The 21155-nt window shown below is 41.0% G+C and overlaps 1 protein-coding gene across 2 annotated transcripts; it reads right to left on the bottom strand.

The window, feature by feature from the left end:
• Nucleotides 1-252: 252 nt before the first annotated feature.
• On the bottom strand, nucleotides 253-11839 carry LOC109237195 (potassium transporter 7-like). 2 transcript variants are annotated; one of them, XM_019403465.1, is made up of 10 exons: nucleotides 11164-11839; nucleotides 8329-8557; nucleotides 7979-8227; nucleotides 7776-7826; nucleotides 6633-6893; nucleotides 3570-3622; nucleotides 3294-3408; nucleotides 2823-3077; nucleotides 1554-2076; nucleotides 253-1156 (listed from the first exon to the last, which is right to left on the bottom strand). In XM_019403465.1, the coding sequence occupies exons 1-10, from the start codon at nucleotides 11452-11454 to the stop codon at nucleotides 622-624; spliced, it is 2562 nt and encodes an 853-aa protein (XP_019259010.1). In that variant the 5' UTR covers nucleotides 11455-11839; the 3' UTR covers nucleotides 253-621. The 2 variants fall into 2 exon arrangements, with proteins under 2 accessions (XP_019259010.1, XP_019259011.1); XM_019403466.1 differs by having other exon boundaries at nucleotides 11153-11228.
• Nucleotides 11840-21155: the final 9316 nt, after the last annotated feature.

Raw genomic sequence — 21155 nt, 5'->3', positions numbered from 1 at the left:
TTTTGCGAGTTTGTAGATACTTCTTCCAAACAACTTTTGGTCTGTGAATTTGTCCATTTTTTGAATAGTCACCGAATTTCCATGAATAGGGTCGAAGTTTATTTTGTGGTATTTTACATAAGATTCTCTTTAAGAAACTATTAGACGTCTTTTGTCGAGCACATTTGCAATAAATAAAACAAAGTAGAGCAATGTAGGGATTCTATACCTAAATGGACTCATCACCGCAATGAGCTGCAAACACATCACTCATCCCACAAGCAAAAACCTTAAAATTTACCCACAAGGTTGAACATCATGCATTAGTAAAAAAAGAATTACAATTACATGGATTTGCATGTCTTGGCAATCATTACAGTCCCGGGTGCAACCCGACAACAAACTTGGGTGACGAATCCGTTGTACAACTATAACAAACGCAAAATCTTCCAAGCTTCTAAGACGAGGGACATCAAAATTCAGCTCTGCAATAAGCAAGACAGGCGTGTGGCCATTTCTGTGCATCCATCGATCAAATGTGTGGCATTGATTATGCTGTACATAACAGCCAAGTTGACCGATAGGCGATTACCTAAATTTTTGCCAAAATAGCCCATATGGACCTTTTCAGAAAAAGCCAACTCACACCATATATTGCATGCCAACTTGCACTAAATGTGAATGTGGGACACTCAAATTGGCAATTCCCCTCCTACTATTCTTTCTCAAGAAAGCGTAAAAATAATTTATGATAAGCTTCTTAATGAACCATGAATCCTTCCTCGCCCTAATATCTCCATGACCAAGAAGATAGACAACACCAGATTCTTTAGCCTTGCGAATGAACGAGAGCTCCTTGTCAAGGGATTGTTCTGCATCAGACAATAACGACTCAGAAGAAGTCCCAGGTTTCAGCTCTTCTGAAGTGCTTTCTTCCATAACTGCCTTTCCTGTGTCCCTAAAATCCGCTAAGAGAGGAACACCTAGTGAATAAACACTTCCATTTGGAGCTACAAGAACCCTTGAGAAGGCATACTCTTCTTCAGAGTCCGAACCATCGCCATCACTTTCAAGTGATCGCTCCTGAGCTTCTCTACGTATGAACTTCTCGAGACTTTCAATGAGCAGTTGCTCAAAAGTGTGGTGATTTTCTTTACGAGCATCCTTGTACCCATATCTGTGGGTCCAAAGTTTTGGACAGAGAAATTAGTAGCCAAGAAAACTTAAATGCACATCAATTGCAGAAGAGAATGCAAATATTACGACAGGAAACTGTTGAAATCTATAAGCATCCAAAGCAGAGGGCATACGAAGATAAGCTGGTCGTTTAGCTATTACTTGTTTAGAGAAAAGAATTAACCATCATACACATAGGTTTGCCCTAAAGATTAAAGAAATTTCCAGCTTCTCAAAGGTGACGGTCCGCCACACATTCATTTAGCCATCTGTCATGCAGCAGTCTTAATAAGGTTGGTCTCAGGATTTGTGCAAGCGTGTAGATTTACTCTAGCTCTCTGTCACATCAGTTGGTCTATGTAGTGAAGGCACTAGCAAAACAGGGAAATTTAGTATACCTGGCAACACAACGGAATATGTGGTAGTTTTTGGGGCAGACTCGCCGGAACAGGAACCTTTCATTCTGAGGTACAACTGGAACAGGAACATATTTTATACAAACAAAAATGATCATGGAATGCACAGCAGGTAGAGTGGTGAGAAAGTGTCCGAATATGGCTGGTATTCCCTTTGCTAGTTCATTATAAAGCAAGCCAATTCCAGGAGCTCTGATAGTTCCAAGGTTGGGGCCCAGTTCCCGCAACAAATCCATAGACATCTTTTTCTTGACTTCAGTTTCATACTTCAGCTTGCTTCCATAATTCCAGATGTACATAATCAGGAACAAGACTACAGCAAAGACAAGTATAATCCAACTTCCATCTCCCACACTCCATAAAACAGATGAGAAGAATGTTAACTCCAATCCCAAGAATATAATGAGAAAACTTAGCACAATTAAGATGTTGATCTGCCATATCAGAAGCATAACAATAGTAACCAATATTGTTGTCATCATCATGACCCCAAGCTCCGCTACAGCTGTCAAACAGGGTTTGCATAAGAAAACAACAAGGTAGTCAATAAATAATTTGATGAAAACTTGGAAGCACCTTATGTTTTTCATCTAAAAAGACATAACTCTAAATTGAACACCAAAAACTACAAGAATGTTTTCTCCTGTCTACCATGGTTCACAAGCAATAACTCTTCATACCAGAGGTACGTTAAGTTTCTTCACGAACAAATCAATCATTGTACATATACTACACACTTCAAACGGACTGTACCACAAAAGAATATGTAGAACATCTGATGCATGAGAATTAGGGTTTCAATGACAACAAACCAGCATTTTGTCAAACAGTTGTACAAGTGTTTCCTGTCATCTTCAAATCTTGGCTTTGATAACTTGAAAAATAAAAGTAAAATATTGAAAGATAGTACGACACTAAAGATTTTCACAAATGAGTTTGAAAACACACTATGCTTCTGAAACACCAGACAAATCAATGTAATAACAAGTTAACAATATGGTAGTTTTTTTTTAATAATAAGTGACCATGTTATATAAATAAAAGAAGCACAACGATTATGTAGTGGTTACATCGGAAAACAAGTTAACAAATAACAAGACAGTAGATGGACAAGGTATTTCAATTTTGTATCTACCAACTTTCAAATATTAATCAGGAAGCTCCATGTGCACATCACAACAAACAATAAATATTAAGGTAAAACAGAGAGCAATCAGCAACGAAATTGCAAGGTCTAAAGAGAAAGATTACCATAAGCATTTCCAATCTCATATATACTTGAGATAGAGCAGACCAACACCAAAGACAACGCCAGAAGAAACCAGTTCATGACTGGGATATAAATCTGACCCATGAACTTCCGAGACGTATGAACAATCTTAAGGCGAGGGAAGCAGCCTAGAGCTGTAGATTGTTTAATGCAAGAAAAAGTTGCTGTGGTCATTGCTCTACTGGCAATCAAAGCAGCTATATTGGCAATCAAGAAGACAGGCCAGAAAGCTCCACCTGCATACAATTGCAGAATTTCACCCATCGAGTACTTTGTCTGTGTGCCCTTTTATATTCAGAAACGTATCTGTAATGAAAACTACACACAATCATGACACTTCTGTTTCGATATATATTGTTATATCTCCCATCATTATTCTCATAATTTTTTCAAAATTAATTATAAATAAACAAGATGTTCTCAGAGTGAGCGCTGCAGGACTAGAAACTTACTTGGCACAGAAGAGAAGAAAGCTTGTGTTGTATCGGCATGGTTCTCCATCAGGTAAGCAGCTTGACCAAGGTATCCCAATAGAAGGCATGGCAACACAAGGAACATAAATGTAAGCTGTAAATTAAACAACGTTATATAATCAATAACTATCTGTCAAATTGGACATCATTAGTGACATAAGAGGGAGGCAGGGTTATATCCCAAAGATGCATGGATCTATGGTATTATATTAATTGCAGCACCCATTTCCACCAAAAAAGTCTCGTGCTGCATACCTGAACTGACCTCACTGAAAAATAGCAAAGATCTGCAAACATTGCCTCAGAACCTGAATTTCAGAATTAGTGATCAGCTGTATATCTCAGAAAATATATTTAAAAACAGCTATAATGGAAAAATTATAAACACAACATATCCTAGAAATTCAAAAAGGAGATACTCGATCTGTTGTATGCATTTTATAAGCCCAAACAAACTCTTCGAGAAAAAAGGGTGATACAACAGATAAGCAAAAGCTATCTTTGTCCAGGTGGTACAAGAAAAACATTAGGAAAATACTGTGGGCCCAATATCAATGCCAAGGTTAAAGGTTTATGCCATTCAAAATCCATGCTCTCGCAAAAGAGAGGTAAAGAAAATAATTTGTCAAACCCCTATGTGTATTCTTTAGTCAAACACATGGAAGAGTTATACCCTGGCGGGTTGGACCAAAACCCAAAAACTAAGTTCTTGAAGCAGAACAATCAGCAGAAGATTACACAAGTAGAACTAGGACGCAATAATTAATAGGCCAAGCGATACGAACACGAAGAGGCATTTTGTTATGTTTTCCTCACAAGACAACACGCTAATTAGAAGACAAAGCTTAATTTTTAGAACTGGTTATGTTGCATATAAAAGTTTGACCCAAAGTTTTACCCTTTAGAAAAAGTTAAGGACCAAAAAAAAGAGAAAATGATACTATATAGCCGCTCTCAAAGTAATAGATAAATATATATTTTGTATGTTATATACAAATTTTATACACTTTTTCGGCTACTGAATGTAAATAGTTTCTGGCTCGAGCTAAAAGTGAAAAAAACCCAAAAGGAAATGCATGTCTCTAAAAGAGGCCCTTACTTAGAAGGGCTTCACGATCTCAGTGGATTCTATTTTATTGTAACTGCATTGACCACGCAGGTTAGGACAAGAAAAAGAGAAATAACTTAGAGAAGGCAACTTTCATACCCTACAACGGAAATGAGAATACAGCAATGTGAACAAGCTTATTAAGGTGATTAGAAAGATAGTCAAGATGGAAATTTGATCAAACACCAGATTGGGAAGTGAAATGATAATTGTTTCACACGTAGCATGACTTCTACTGGCCCTAATAAAAAACCCATCACTTTTACAGGCAAATCTAGTTCAAGCGGAATCTGCAAAATGCACTAATCAGTGTCGAAGGAAACAACTTAAAAGGCATCCATGTCCAAGGGCCGCCTTTTTACCAGAACTTGAAAAAAGTTCATGCTAAAGCCCTATCTATCAAGGGAAATCTCTGGAGCTGCAACCTTTTGGTGATTCACATCAAGCAATATATGTGAGTCCCAAAACTTTACTTCTTCAGTGGAAGCCAATTTAGTAAGTCACTTCAGCCTGCAAATACTTATCTTGCCATAACCCCTAGTACACACACAAACCCAATCTCGTTCTCTTAGGGCTATGATAGCACTATGTTTAAATTGACTTCCCCTAGGGGGGAGAGAGAGAAAATAAGAAATGGATAGGTTTAAAATGATGTTTCTTAGCAATAAGCTTGCAGGAAAATGTTAATGAAGGAAATTGCAAATACATCTCATGTTGTGCCAATATGAAGAGAATAGAGAAGTCCAACATTCAGAAAGCAAGCTCAGTGGAGCAAACATCAACCTTCTTGACTCAACTCAATTGAACCCCATGGAAAAAAGGTGCTTACAAGGTTGGACAAAATCAGGAGGGACTTTCTCTGGGAAGGAAACAGCAGCTCTCACAAGTATCACTTGATAAAATGGGATAAGGTCTTGCAGCATAAATGCAATGGTGGACTGGGGGTGAGAGATCTAGACATGCACAATAAAGGTCTGCTAATGAAATGGCTCTGGAGATATGGCACATGTGAACCAAGTCTATGGAAGGAGGTGATTAACGCAAAACATGGGCTTAAAGACAATTGGAGCACCAAAACTGTCAATGCACCCTATGGAGTAAGGCCCTGGAAGTATATTAGCAAACTGGGGAATGAATTTTTTCAGAATATTCATTTCAAGCCAGGCAGTGGAATTCACATTAAGTTTTGGAAGGATAGATGGGTAAACAACATTGCTCTCATGGAGGACTATCCTAGCTTATTCAACATTGCCTTGGACAAGAATTCTTCAGTTGCTCATAACAGGGCAATAATAATTTGGATGTGCATCTCAGGAGATCTGTTCAAGACTGGGAGATGGAAGACTTGATGGAAATGCTAGCAAGATTGGAGGCCTACAACATTGATGAGAATGTTTCAAACAGTTGAGATGGGGCTGTAAGGGTTTTTTCAATGTTAAAGATTGCTATAGGCAACTTAACAATCAGAATCAGGTATTGCACTCATGGCCTTGAAAACTGATATGGAGGACAAAATTACCAGTGAAGGTGACATGCTTCAATTGGATTACCCTTCATGAAGCTTGCTTAACACAAGATAACCTTAACAGAAGGGGATTTCAGCTGGTCAACAGATGTTATCTTTGCATGAGGTACCAGGAAACAGTTAGTCACCTATTTCTGCACTGCCCAGTAGCCACAGACCTATGGAACATGTTCTACTGTATTTTTGGCCTAAGTTGGGTCATGCCACAGAGCCTGAGAGAGGCACATATGAGCTGGAGTCTTTGGGAGGTTGATAAGGCCATCGAGAAGATCTGGCTTATGACCCCTGCAACTATTTTTTGGTGTTTATGGAATGAGAGGAATACAAGATGTTTTGATGGCACCTCAACTCCAAACCACTTACTCAAATCTAAATGCTTGCTCAATCTTTTTTGCTGGACAAAGTTGTCCCCCGTAAACAGTACTGGACACCTTTTAGATTTTATTAGCTCTCTTGTCCTAGATTGAAACTTTGTTTTGGGGCAAACAATGATCTCCTGTATTTTTGTTTATTTTGCAAATATGCCTCTTCTAACTTTGCATCTTCTTGATGCCTTTTTAATGAAACATATTACTTCATTTAAAAAAAAACATGGAAAGAAAAACACATAGAACCATTCCTTTAGTTTTCAGGCCATCAAATTACAGTGTCAACTATCAAAAAGAATCAGTTCTCAGGTGTCTACCTGTTGCACACAAAAGACAACCACCAAGAGAGTACCAGGCCTTTGTTGAGTTTCGCTTGAAATAATAGTATATGTGAACAGGATTAAATGCCCTCCAAACACGAGAATCATACTTAATGAGGTTGTAGACACCAATACCACCCAGGGAACAAAACCATATAAACAAAGCAGGACCAACAACAAGACCCACTTTACTTGTCCCATACTTCTGTACGCTGAAGAGAATTATAAGAAATGCCACCGAGATCATCACTACTTGATCTGCAAAAGAAAATAAAATCTAAGAAACTTGAAACAAAAGGGCTTGAAGGTGAAAATTATAAAAGAGTGAATGGACTTCATTTTCTCGTCTGATTCTAGAAAGTTAAATAACATTCCGGATTTAGTTTTAGCACTTTCTGCTCAAGTGATATTCAGTAAACGAGTTCTCTATAAATCAGTGTTGGCCCAAATTATCGGATCTTCAATTTTACCAGCTAGCCAATAACTCACAGGAATCCCCTTCGTGCAACCACATTCATTGAGCTATGTGCACTAATTTTGCAATAATAATTAAGGACTTCATCACCACAAGATTCAAAGAACAAATACTTGAGAGTAATTGGGCAGCAGCAATCCCACATCAAACTTCAACAACATTAGATATGACAATCCAAAAATAAAAGGCTAGTAAAATCACTACATCATCAGATGATATAATTTGGCCTATATTAAGGCCATGATGGGATATCTCATATCACACACTTAGTCTTCCTTTAGCAATCTTTGTTCTGACATTATTCACTGGCAACAAACACTCAGCAATGCAACATGCAACATATTCATAAAATCCTTCAATTACTGAGCTAGGTGATGGCAGTGAAGTTTACACCTCGTTGCCCGTGGACTATCAGAATATAAAGCAAATTTGAGCCATTTCTTGATTAGCCAGTTTCATCTTTGCAAAGAGTGCTTACTTTCTATATATAGTTCCAATTTCCACAGATGTCCTTAAAGGGGTGGTACAATGGAACTTATGAGCACACCATTTGTAAGACTATTTCAGTTTGTGAAGCTTTTATAACTGACAGAGTAATAGATCAATAAAAAAATGGCAATGCTATCTATTTCAGAAAGTGAACAATTTTATACAGATAGCATTACCTTGCTTAACCCCAGAAACTCCGACTTTTAAGCCACCAACAGCAGACATTACTGCATCAACAATAGTTTAAAACAAACATTAAGTACAACAAAGAAACAAGGAAGGCTGATTTATACAAAAGAAAAAGGAACCCAGAGGACCATAATACAGCAACCATCCACTTCTCAGAACCAAAAGAATTTGTAAAATGTCCCAGGGATACCTGACATAGCAGGTGTAACAACACCATCAGCAATCACCATTGAAGTGCCAGCAAGAACTAAGATCAGAAGAAGCTTTTTCAATGTCAATGAAGCCTCTAGTCTTTCCTTTAGTTTTAAAGATCTCTCAAGTTCTGCAGATGGCACCTTTAGTCTAAAGCTTGATATGCGAGCATCTGATGGAAGTTGATTGGGGAGAAGATTAACCTTTGCATGCCTACAAAGCAATGAGTACAAAGCAAAGGTACCACCTGCAGTTATTAACCAACTAATTGGATAAATCAGAAGACACAAAACATAAAGTGTATGGTAAATGTCATGAAACAATTAGCCAGTTTAAATGATAGCTTACCTTCACCGTCATCGTTGGCCCAAAGAACAATAAGGACATACTTAACCAAGGGAATGAGGATTAAGGTATATAAAACAAGGGATAATGCACCAAGAACATCTTCATTGCTATTGACTGGGGCCTTACTAAACATCACACTAAAGGTATACAAGGGACTTGTTCCCACGTCGCCAAAAACAACTCCAAGAGTCTGAAAGACCAACAGGATTGTCCTACCCACTGAGACATCCTGCAAAATACATACAAAATTTAGATAATTCTGCATCTGTTGCTCAAAATCAAAATCATGTAAGTTTGGTCAAAACATAAGTCAAATAAAAGCTAGCATTCCCTGGAAAGGACCTTTGCCCAATGAAGTTAAGATAAAAAGCAGTATTGTCAAAGGCTTGTTTGAGGCATGCTTCAGCCCTGAAGCAAGGTGCAAACTAGGCTGAGTGCTTCGCCTCCCTTGGGCAATGCTTTAGTTCAGGCACCAAGCCTCTAAGGCTTACATCTCATCACCAATCACCCATAGGCTATGTATTGAAGAAGACAGCACTACACAATAGCTATTCCAATAATTCTTTTGTCTAAATAATTGTTGTTTTTGCTTATTGTTGTTTTCTTGTATTACATGTATCTTTCATTATATCTTCATTTGCACCTTTTTCATTAAAGTTTGCACTTTATGAGCTCTTTGCGCTTAAAATCCAACAGACCAACGCTTTTTCTATTTTTCGTGTTCGATAGAAAAAGGAGCCATTAGACAAAGCCAAAAGCAAATTGCAGGTGAAGGTTCTCATATTAAGTCCATCACTGATCGGTGGTTGACTCATTCAAGAACTTAGATGGTATTTGCATCAAAATTCGAAGAAGAGCTTTTTGCACAAATAAAATCTTTTTAAAAAAATTCAACCTAACAACAGGAAAGAAGAAATTTTCAGTTTTTTGGTGGTGTTGCTTCAAAATTTGAAGAAGAATTATTGCAAAAAAAAATATATGGAGAAGGGTTTCTGCAAAAAAAAATACATAAATATATAATAATAACTTATTTTCAACCAAACATCAAGAAAGAAAAGTTTATTCAGTTTTCCAAATAAAATTGATATCTGTTAGTGGTGCCCGACTTGGTATTTGGTTCAAAAACAACTTTTGCAAAAAAAAAAATTGAAAAAAAAATACAAAACAAGTTTCCAGATTTTTTGAAGCAAATGCCAACCTAGAAGCTTGTAGTAACTATATCATCTTTCTAGTATCTATTATTAGTACCTGACTTGGCCCATTATGACTAGCTGGTGTTAGCTCATGTGTGAAGCATTACCATTTATCTTGTAGCAATAATAGCCGGCAGATTCTTGGCCCCCTTAGTTTTTTAATGGTAAGGTACTGTGGATAACAAAAAACCACCACTAACAGATTCTAGGCCCCTTTTGCGCCTTGATTTTAGCCTATTTTGCTGGCAGCATCATTTTTCTTTTAAAAGATTTGCAGGCAATGACACTGTCAGAGCATTCACTGCAGAATGCTGGCTTTCAGCCATTTCTTCGGGCTGAAAGGCTTATTCCTCTGCACACAGCTTCAAGTTTGCTGGATAGTCATTTCACACCTTAATTTTCTGTAGGTATAGCCATCAAATGACTTCTGGCCTAGTCTCGATCTAGATTGGAAATGTTTTTGTCTCTAACAAGAAGGTAACTGGCATTCACATGTCATTCGTGGTAAAGAAACTATAGCAAGCAATGGTAGGATGTGAACTTGGACAAAGGGCATTAGCTTAGTCAGAAAGGTGAAACTTCCAGTCAGATTAAAACAGCACTAAGTGAAAGATTCTCGTGATTAACTGTCACAAAAGCAAGCAAGATTGATTACGTGAAATAAATCGGCATTGGTGAGCTGTAAAATGCATGATTAAATGCATTAATTTAATGGGATGGAGTGCAAAGTTTCAGTAGCTGAAGGAAATGTCAGCTTGCAGATTTACTGGGAGCATTGTCACAAACAGAATAGGAGAAAAAAGATAAATGCTTCTCTGATTACTAAGAAAAGAGCTAAGCACGCACCTAGATCCAGTTCAACAACTTTGTATGTTCTTTCCTTCTTCATAAAAGGCTTAAACAAGCTTGAGTTTCATGCTTCTTTCTCTAAGCTTGACTAATTCTTTCTGTCCATTTATTAAAGTTCTTGTAGTCTTCTGTTTATCTACCTCTAGTACATCAAATGAGCATCAACAGACTCCACATTTCAGTTCCTTCTTTTGTTGTTGTTAAGAAAATGATCTCACAGCAAATAGATTCTATGATAGGTTGATCATCTAAAGAAAGAACAGCAATACAGCGTTGCACCAGCCGCTGGCATTAACTAGCAACATTAGTAAACTTCATTTTTTTCAACTTCTTCAGTTATCAATTTGGAATGGCATTGGGCCAAATAAAGTGAACGGATATAGAAGATTCATATAGCTTATCACAAATAGTTTACTATTAACTGTATTAAGGCGTAGTTATTGTTATACTCCCTCCGGTCCATAATAAGTGACCTTTTAGCCTTTTTATTTTGGTCCAAAATAAGTGTCCTTTTACATAATCAAGAAGGAATTAATTTTATTTTTCCAAAATTTGCCCTTATTTACATATCCCAATGTGCCAAGGTAACAATTAATCAAGGCTGATTTAGTGAATACTATCTTTTTTTCTCTAAAAGTTTGTATTTTGTGGGTGTGCCAAAAATTAAAAAGTCACTTATTATGGACGGAGGGAGTATTAGTTTGGAAGGTATAAACTGATAGTATAAGAAGCTTCTAGAAAAATTAGTAGGATTAATAGCAAGTGCAAAATAAAGAAATTACCGAAAATTCACCTCATAGTCGTTCTTTTGAGCACCGGGAACATCAAGAGCTTCCACATCAAACGAATCAATACGAGGACCAGTACGGATCAGCTTCTGCTCTGCACTATCCTCATCATCAGAGTCCAATTCCAAGCCATTTCGCGGTGTCGAATCGCCATCTCCATCCACAGTATCGCGATCAACACTATCAATCTCCGAATCATCCTCGTCCTGAAATACCCAGCGTGATTCAATCGAATCCATAGACGCTAATCTGCCAGTTTCCCGGTCCCTTTCCCTCTCTAAACCCTCGTCCATCATCTCAAAACTACTCTCAGGCTTCGATTAGTGCGCTTGTGAATCAGAACTATGCCATTTCGAAATCAATCAACAGCAAGTGAAACGTTCCTCCGACCGTCCGACGGAGTATATATACGTATGCATTTATGTAAATATAGACGTAATGGTCTGAGAGAGTGCAATGAATCGAAACCCTAGAAGTTAGAGAAGGTTTTGGATGAGATTTTGAAAATGATTTTCAGCTGCGTGTCTGTGGTATTTTGCTTTGAATGGATCGAGCAGTGAGGGGTTACGTGGGTGGCAAGTGGCAACGCTTTTTTGTTTGAAACAGCCAAAGCGTGGTGGTGCACGCCGTGAATTAGTAAAATCTGACAACCCGCGCTTGTTTTGCTTTTAATATCTATCAAGGTGTCTGCAGCGTGATGGCTGAGTAGTTAAACCAATTACTTATGAAATAAAATTTGATGTTCCAATGCCAATTTTCTTTTGTTTTGTGTATACGGTCAAAATCAAGAGCCCAATTTCGAAGTCTTGGGCTATAAGTCCGAGTCCGGGCGACTCGAAGTGGAGGTTGGACCCGGCTGAAGGACACACACCTGAGGAAGCAGATAGAAGGCCTGGCACGAGCTACATTGAGGGCAGCACAATTTCGAAGACACTCAAGAAAGAGCGGGAATTTCTTAAGGACACGTGGATCAGGGCATAAATTATAGGATAAAATTTGTATGAAATAGTACAAGTCTGTACTAGGTCGTTATACACCTGTACGAATAGAATTTTTTATCATAATTGGAAATGTACCATATTAGGGTTTTTCCCTCCTATATAAAGGGGACCCCAATCATTTGTAAAGACATCGCATACACTACAATAGAGCATTCAACTCTGCTTTTCTTGTTTAACGTGCTCAACAATTATTCTTTAGCTTTATTGTCTTTATTTTATTGTTCATACTTTATCGTTCTTAGCTGACCTCGAGGCCCCTGGGATAATCAAGCTCGAGGCCCCTATTGCTCCAACAACACTGATTTGGTTCATCAATTCTTCTTACTTAAGCTTAATATTACTCGTATAATCACTAGTATTAGAATATATCGCATATCTTTAAAACCACAAATTATCTTTAATTGTTACTCACATTTTTCGAGGTAAACAGTTTGGCGCCCACCGTGCGGCTAAATATAATAGTGATTATTTTAGTGCTAGTTTTATGATAACACACGTTATTCTTCACACTTTTTCTTGTCAAAGATTCTTTGATTTCAGGCTAAGATATGTCTAGCACACAAAACGCACCAGCTCATGACAGTGAGGGACTCGGAGAAAATAGCGGTATAGGGGCCGGTGTACCACCCATAAACCCTAAGGGAGTGCCAAATTTGGAGCCCGTTGATATCAGTTCACATAACGCTCTAAACAAGGACGTAGGCACAGACCCTGTAAGGAATGCGCACAGGGAAGCCCGAGCCGGAGGCCAGGAAACACGAGGAGTGGAAGAAGGAGGATCAACCTCCAAGTGATATTCGAAATGCTGCAAGCTCAGCAAGTCGCCATCGCTCAACTTCAGAGTCAGAATAGGACTCCAAATACCGCCGAACCAATGGACGCCCGGCATACGAAACCTGCGCCTGAAAGGCACGATGAAAACGGCTTCGGGACTGATCCCGCTATTAGAAGGACTAACCAAAAGAATCTAGTCCAGAGAAAAGAAAATTGAAGAAAATGACAAAAAGGTGGAGACATACAATTCAAGGGTCGACCAGATACCAGGAGCACCTCCAGTTTTGAAAGGTCTAGATGCTAAAAAATTCATACAAAAACCTTTCCCCCCAAGTGCGGCTCCGATGCCCATTCCCAAGAAGTTTCGCATGCCAGATATACCGAAATACAACGGAGCAACTGACCCTAATAAACATATTACTTTATACACTTGTGGAATCAAAGGAAATGACTTGAATGATGATGAAATCGAGTCAGTATTATTGAAAAAGTTTGGGGAAACAATATCAAAAGGAGCTATGATCTGGTATCACAACTTAGCTCCTAACTCTATTGATTCATTTGCTATGTTGGCGGACGCCTTCGTGAAAGCACACGCTGGGGCTATAAAAGGTGGCCACAAGAAAATCGGACGTCTTCAAAATAAAACAAATGGGTGACGAGATGCTAAGGGAGTTCGTATCCCAGTTTCAGATGGAAAGGATGGAATTACCACCGGTCTCCGATGACTGGGTAGTTCAGGCCTTTATGTAAGGTTTGAATGAAAGAAGCTCGATTGCATCTCGACAGCTAAAGCAGAACTTGATTGAATATCCAGTTGTGACATGGTCGGATGTGCATAATCGTTATCAGTCAAAAAATAGGGTCGAGGACGACTAGTTGGGAGCCCCCTCGGGCTCAGTTCATCCTAACAGATTCGCAGCCAAGCCCCCGAGGGACACAGACCGGGGATCAAGATTCAACAAAGAACGATCTCAACCATATGCCGATCGAAGAAACAACGGCCCGAGCCACAACACCTCTCGGAGTGATCGAACAAGTGACCAAGGTCAAGGTTCTCGGGGACTCATGAGCAAGAACGGATTCGATAAGCACGTCGACCCCACCGAGGTCCCCCGATTATCAGAATACAACTTCAGCATAGATGTATCAGGGATCGTCTCAGCTATTGGGAGAATCAAAGATACTAAGTGGGCTAGGCCAATACAGACCGATCCCTCCCAAAGGAACCCGAACTTGATGTGCAAGTATCATGGCACACATGGTCATAGAACGGAGGATTGCAGGCAGCTAACGGAAGAAGTGGCTAGGTTATTCAATGAGGGCGACCTTCGAGAATTCCTAAGTGATCAGGCTAAGAATTACTTCAAGGAGAGGGATGCAGGCAGAAAGAATGAACCTGAAGAACCTCAACATGTCATTCACATGATCATCGGTGGAGTCGACATCCCATAGGGACCAATATTCAAACGTACCAAAGTATCCATCACAAGGGAGAAACGGTTTCGAAATTACATGCCCGGAGATACCCTCACATTCAGCGAGGAAGACATCGAGGCTTTATCTCAACCTCACAACGATGCACTGGTAATTTCTATCCTTTTAAATAAAGTTCAAGTTAAACGTGTTCTCGTGGTTCCAGGTAGTTCGGTAAATATAATCAAGTCAAGGGTCGTGGAGCAGCTCGGACTGCTCGATCAAATCATACTGGCATCTCGGGAATGGCTTTAACATGACAAGTGAAACAACGAAGGGGGAGATCATACTCCCAGTCAACGTGGCCGGAACCATACAAGACACCAAATTTCATGTCATTGAAGGTGACATGAGGTATAATGCTTGCTTGGAAGGCCGTGGATCCATAGCATGAGGGCGGGGCCATCAATCTTTCATCAGATGATGAAGTCCCCAACGAAGGATGGCGTGAAGACAATATATGGAGAGCAGCATGCAGCTAAGGAAATGTTTGCAGTACACAACTTGGCACCGGTATCGGCACCATCCATATCGGAAAAGTCGAAGGACGAACAGGCGGCCAAATAGCAATCACAGCCCGGGCCCTCAGTTGAGCCCGACAAGTGCTCTATAAATAGGTGGCTGAGGACGAAGAAGAAGATTTCCTCATCCCCCGAACCTTCATTGCCCCAGAGGAATCGGATGCGACAAAATCCACGGTCGAAGAACTCGAGCAGGCCACATTGATCGAACATCTTCCAGAACGAAAGGTATACCCACGGACGGGGTTAACCCCCAAACTCAGGAAAAAACTCATTCAGTTTCTCATCGATAATATTGATTTTCACTTGATCCCACTTAGATATGATAGGGATCCCACCGGAGATAACTAACTATCGACTAAGTGTCAATCCCATATTTAAACCGGTGAAGCAAAAGAGGAGACCTTAGTCCGAGGTAAACCATGCATTCATCAAAGAAGAGGTAATCAAACTTCTCAAAATAGGATCCATCAGGGAAGTAAAATATCCCGAATGGCTAGCTAACGTAGTGGTAGTCCCTAAAAAGGGGAATAAACTTAGAATGTGTGTAGATTACAAAGATTTGAACAAAGCATGCCTTAAAGATTCTTTCCCATTGCCCAACATCGATCGTTTGATTGATGCTACGATCGGCCATGAGATTCTTACTTTTCTCGATGCCTACTCCGGGTACAACCAAATTCAAATGAACCCAGAGGACCAAGAAAAGACTTCGTTCATCACGAAGTATGGTACGTATTGTTATAATGTAATGTCATTCGGGCTAAAAAATGCAGGGGCCACATATCAACGCCTAGTTAATAAGATGTTCGAACATTAAATAGGCAAATCCATGGAAGTTTATATTGATGACATGCTAGTTAAGTCCCTGCGCGCAGAGGACCATTTGACCCATTTGCAGGTGACGTTCGACATCCTTAGAAAGTACAACATAAAGCTCAACCCCGAGAAATGCACTTTTGGAGTCGGCTCGGGCAAGTTCTTGGGCTTCATGGTATCGAACAGAGGTATCGAGATCAACCTCGATAAAATCAAAGCCATTGAGGAAATGGTGAACAATGTGAAAGCCGTGCAACGGCTGACCAGACGGATAGCTGCCTTAGGTCGATTTATCTCGAGGTCATCAAATCGGAGCCATCACTTCTTTTCCCTACTCAAAAAGAAGAACAACTTCACATGGACTCCGGAGTGCCAGCAAGCCTTGGAAGAATTAAAACGGTATCTCTCGATCCCACCCCTGCTCCATACTCCAAAGGAGGATGAAACACTCTAGTTGCATTTGTCCATGTCCGAGGTAGCGATAAGCGGCGTGTTGGTTCGAGAAGAGCAAGGTACACAATTTTCTGTCTATTAGGTGAGTCGGACCCTAAGAGATGCTGAAACCAGGTACCCACATTTGGAAAAGTTAGCTCGTGCATTAATAAGCGCATCTAGGAAATTAAAACCATATTTTTAATGCCATCCTATATGTGTACTGACTACATACCCACTTTTAAATATCTTGCATAAGCCCGAATTATCGGGCATATTGGCCAAATGGTCCATTAAACTTGGAGGATATAATATCGAATATCAGCCTCGAACGGCTATCAAGTCTCAAATTTTGGCAGACTTCGTGGTCGACTTTGCGTCTGCCCTCGTACCTGAAGCAGAAAAGGAACTCTTGCTAAAAGCGGGTACGTCATCGGGGGTTTGGACCCTCTTCATCGACGATGCCTCGAATATGAAAGGATCCGGGCTCGGCATCATTTTGAAACCGCCTACGGGCAGTGTTATTAGGCAATCTATCAAAACTTCTAAATTGACTAACAATGAGGCCAAGTATGAGGCCATGATTGCAGGTCTTGAACTAGCCAAGGGCCTTGGAGCAAAGGTCATCGAGGCAAAGTGTGATTCCCTCTTGGTAGTACATCATGTAAATGGAAGCTTCGAGGTTCGAGACGATCGAATGCAAAGGTACTTAGACAAACTTCAAATGACATTGCACCGCTTCAAGGAATGGACACTGGACCATGTACCTCGAGAACAGAATAGCAAGGCCGATGCACTTGCAAACTTGGGGTCATCGGTCGAAGAAGGCGACATCGTCCCGGGGGCTGTCATCCAACTATCGAAGTCGGTGGTCGAAGAAGGCCATGCAGAGATTAATTCAACAAGTTTAACGTGGGATTGGAGGAATAAGTACATCGATTACTTAAAGTATGGGAAGCTCCCCGCGGACCCCAAAGAGTCAAGAACACTTCGAGCCAAATCAACTCAATTCTCGCTCGATGAAAATGGAACGTTGTACTGAAGAACCTTCGATGGACCACTGGTAGTGTCCTTGGGACCCGGGGACAGTGATTATGTACTATGGGAAATCCATGAGGGCACCTGTGGGAACCACTCTGGTGCAGACTCTCTAGTTCGCTAGGTGATCAGAGCAGGGTATTATTGGGATATCATAGAAAAGGACACCAAGGAGTTCGTCCGGAAGTGTGATAAATGCCAGAGATTTGCACCAATAATCCATCAACCCGGTGAACAACTCCACTCGGTCCTATCCTCGTGGCCATTCATATAATGGGGGATGGACATCGTCGGCCCCCTACCAACGGCGCCAGGTAAAGCTAGGTTTATTTTGTTTATGACTGACTACTTCTCAAAATGGGTTGAAGCGCAGGCCTACGAGAAGGTAAGACAAAAAGAAGTCATCGACTTCATATGGGAACACATCATATGTCGGTTCGGGATACCCGCCGAGATAATATGTGACAATGAGAAATAGTTCATCGGCAGAAAGTGACAAAATTCCTCGAGGACCATAAAATCAAAAGGATTCTATTAGCACCTTACCACCCAAGCACAAATGGTCAGGCTGAGTCCACAAACAAAACCATCAGTCGAAACTTAAAGAAAAGGTTAGATGATGCTAAGGGGAAATGGAGAGAAGTGTTGCCCGAAGTGCTATGGGCATATCGAACAACTTCGAAGTCGAGCACGGGGGAGACCCCGTTTGCTTTGGTATACGGATCTGAAGCATTGATCCCAGTCGAAGTCGGGGAGCGTCAGGTTTAAGCATGCCACCGAGGACTTAAATCACGAAGCTATGAACACTTCTCTTGAACTACTCGATAAAAACGTGAGGCCGCATTAATTCGAAGGGCCGCACAAAAACAAAGGATCGAAAGGTATTACAACAGAAGGACGAACCTTCGATATTTCAGAGTCGGGGACTTAGTCCTAAGGACACTCGAGACCCAAACGAAGGGAAGCTAGGTCCCAATTGGGAAAGACCGTACCGTGTCCTCGGAGTCATAGGGAAAGGATCCTACAAACTTAGCACAATGGAAGGCGAGTAACTACCAAATAATTGGAATATATCAATACTCAAGCGATATTACTGCTGAGGTATAACCTTCCCCCCCCCCCCCCTTTTCATTTGTATTTAAAACTAACTCCTTGCAGATGTTCAACTGGAGACATCGAGGCATCTCTCAGCTTGAAGACCTTGGGTTTGAAAGCATGCGTTGCACTCTTTTTACCTTAGATCGGGTTTTATTCCAAATGGGTTTTACCGGCAAGGTTTTTAACGGGGCAACACCTATATGCTACTTAAGGAACATTCAACAAGTATTCAAGGCTTCTTTTCGATCAACCTCGAATACTGGGGGGCATCACCCTCAGAGGTTATATTTTTGAGAAAGATATTTCATGCCTAAGAGGGCCTCGATAGGAGAACTTTGTAATGGTCCAAACGATCAAATGAACCGTGTCCATATAGAATAGTCGAACCCCAACGGTAGAACATGTACGCATGTATCAACTATTTAAAGAAGCATTCTGGTTATATCAAAAACACTTTGTATCTCGTACGAGCTCTACACTTACAATCCTACGGGAAGCGACTCAAGGGCCAAAGCACCCCGAAATACCCGAGGACTGTCACTGACAGTCAATACATCCGAGTCATCGAAAATTCGGACTCATAAGACCTCAAAGAGGCACCCCTCGAAACAAAGGCCAAGGCCAATAAACTCAGGGACTAACTTTCGAACAAGTTCGAAAAGTTATCAGGAAACAAGTTCAAGTGACAAACCCGAAGGCTACGGCCATACTAAATACTACGGCCATATAAAGGCTACTGCCAAAATAATGAGATTCGGAGACGTCCGATTTCCGCTATAAAATTAAAGGCCTTCAAACATTTAAAAACCGGTTAAGTCAGGCTACCCCCGGCAAAAGCAAAATATAAGGGGCTTCGATAAATTCGGCCCCCGAAAAATCTAAAGGCTTCGATAAATCAGCCCTCTAATAATCCAAAGGCTTCGATCGAAAAATCTAAAGGCATCGATAAATCAGCCCTCGAAAAATCCAAAGGCCTGACTAATACCAGCCTTCGGAAAACCCTTAAGAGGTATTCAATTATGTCTACACAAATGAAATGACTGATAAGTTTCCGATACTTCGAACCATCAAAAAACCCAACGGGTACAAAAACACATTCTAAGGTATAACTAAAATTTCACTAAGTCTTTTAGCCGAAATGAGGGGAAAATTATATTTTTAGAGGCCGAAACAGCCCAATTTAAAGCGCCTAAGGGCCAATTCTAAAAAGAGCCTAAGGGCCGATATACAAGAGCCTAAGGGCCAGCTTAAAAAAGATATAGGGCCAAAAGCTTATGGGAGTCCGAGACTCCGTTCTCATTCAACTCGGACCCAAAGGCCCCGTTACCCCGAGCTCGCATTAAATTGATTTTAAGTTTGGCTCGGGGATCATCTAAAAGCCTAAGGGGTATGATCTTGAGCAATGAAAGCCTAAGGGCTTATTGCGAGTCTAAACCGATACTCGAGCTTAGTATCTGAATCATCAGAATCTTTCATAAATAGGGACAAAATAAAAGTCAACACAAATCAAGGATACAACAAAAAGTTACTTTATAGTCATTAGAGAAATTTACAAAGCATATTACAACGCCGATAATGGGCCCTTGTACAAAAAAGGAACCTAATATATTTTCGGGGCCACGCCCCTGGGAATGTCGTCTTCATCTTCTGTGGCTTTATCTTCAGGAGTCTCTTCCCCTTCGGGAGCATCTTCTTCACCTTCCTCGTCCCCGGAGCCACTCACCACATCCTCGTCATCGGAGTAGACAAGAAACCTAGCATCGGTTTCCCGCGCCTTTGCTTCGGCTATCTCCCCTGCGAGGTCAAACCCTCGGGCATGGACTTCTTCAAGAGTCTCCCTCCGGGCTTGGCACTTAGCCAATTCATTTCTCCGTCTCCCCCGGTCGGAGGTCTCCTTCAACTCAGCTTGAACGGCCGCGACTTTCCTCATGTATATAGCAATGGATTTATCAGTCGTAGCCTTCGTCTTCTCAGCCTCGACCTTAGCCTGTACAGCTTCAGCCTTAGCCTGTGCAGCTTTGGCCCGGGCTTTAGCCAGTTTGGCCTCCAACCCCTCGATTTTCTTGGCCTGAGCCAAACCCTTCACTTTAACGCCTCGGAGCTTAGCTTCAGCCGAGGCTAGTTGGGCCGTAACCGCTTCCTTTTCGGCAGCAAGTCGATCCATGTTCTTCTTCCATTGATGACAATCAGCCCGAACTCGATCTACCTCGCCTCAGAGCTTCCCAATCATATCCAGCTTTTGCTGCAGCTGAGATATCGAAGTATTAGCCTCCGAAGTAGGGCCAAGAAGGCCGAACTTTGTTAAAATCACTGTTACTTGCTCATCTAGCTCATACTCGCTTTTTTAAGCTTTAGCCAACGTTGTTCGGAGATCCTTAAGCTCCTCTTCTTTCTGGCTACAAAGGAGCCTCAAGGCCTTCTCTTCTCCTGAAACCTTCTTGAGCTCGGCCTCACATTGGCTCAGCTTAGCTCTAAACTTTGCAACGACCTATGCATGAAATGGAGACATATCAGTGGAATGAAGACAAAGGAAGAAAAATTTGCAATAAAAAGGGGAGGTCCTTACCCAGGAAAGGAGACGCTGAGCTTCTTCAAAAAATGGAGGATGCATCATTGAGGTCGTCAGCATCCTCGATCCCAGTGTAGCAGCCCTGAAAAGGATCGTCCTCAATGACCTTATTTGGGTCGGGCATATGCAAAGCGTTGGCTTCCTCGATTGCCCCCCCCCAGAATAAGTTGGCAATGAAAGGGAGTGACCTATTGTTGCAGCCCCGAGCTCTTCACTCGGGGCGTTCTCATTAGCATCGGGGGTCCCAGCATTAACCCCCTCCGGTGTAG

Source organism: Nicotiana attenuata, unplaced genomic scaffold, assembly GCF_001879085.1.
Source record: "Nicotiana attenuata strain UT unplaced genomic scaffold, NIATTr2, whole genome shotgun sequence".
In the NCBI taxonomy this organism is placed as follows: domain Eukaryota; kingdom Viridiplantae; phylum Streptophyta; class Magnoliopsida; order Solanales; family Solanaceae; genus Nicotiana; species Nicotiana attenuata.
Note: the sequence above shows the minus strand (reverse complement) of the source record. Positions and strands in the feature narration are given on the sequence as shown.

Excerpts from the sequence above, each read along its gene's own strand:
- LOC109237195 (XM_019403465.1), bottom strand. The coding sequence starts at position 11,454 with ATGATGGACGAGGGTTTAGAGAGGGAAAGGGACCGGGAAACTGGCAGA. Across the intron at positions 8,228-8,328 it reads GGCCAACGATGACGGTGAAG|GTGGTACCTTTGCTTTGTAC; the intron begins GTAAGCTATCAT and ends TAATAACTGCAG. Across the intron at positions 1,157-1,553 it reads ATATTCCGTTGTGTTGCCAG|ATATGGGTACAAGGATGCTC; the intron begins GTATACTAAATT and ends TTGGACCCACAG.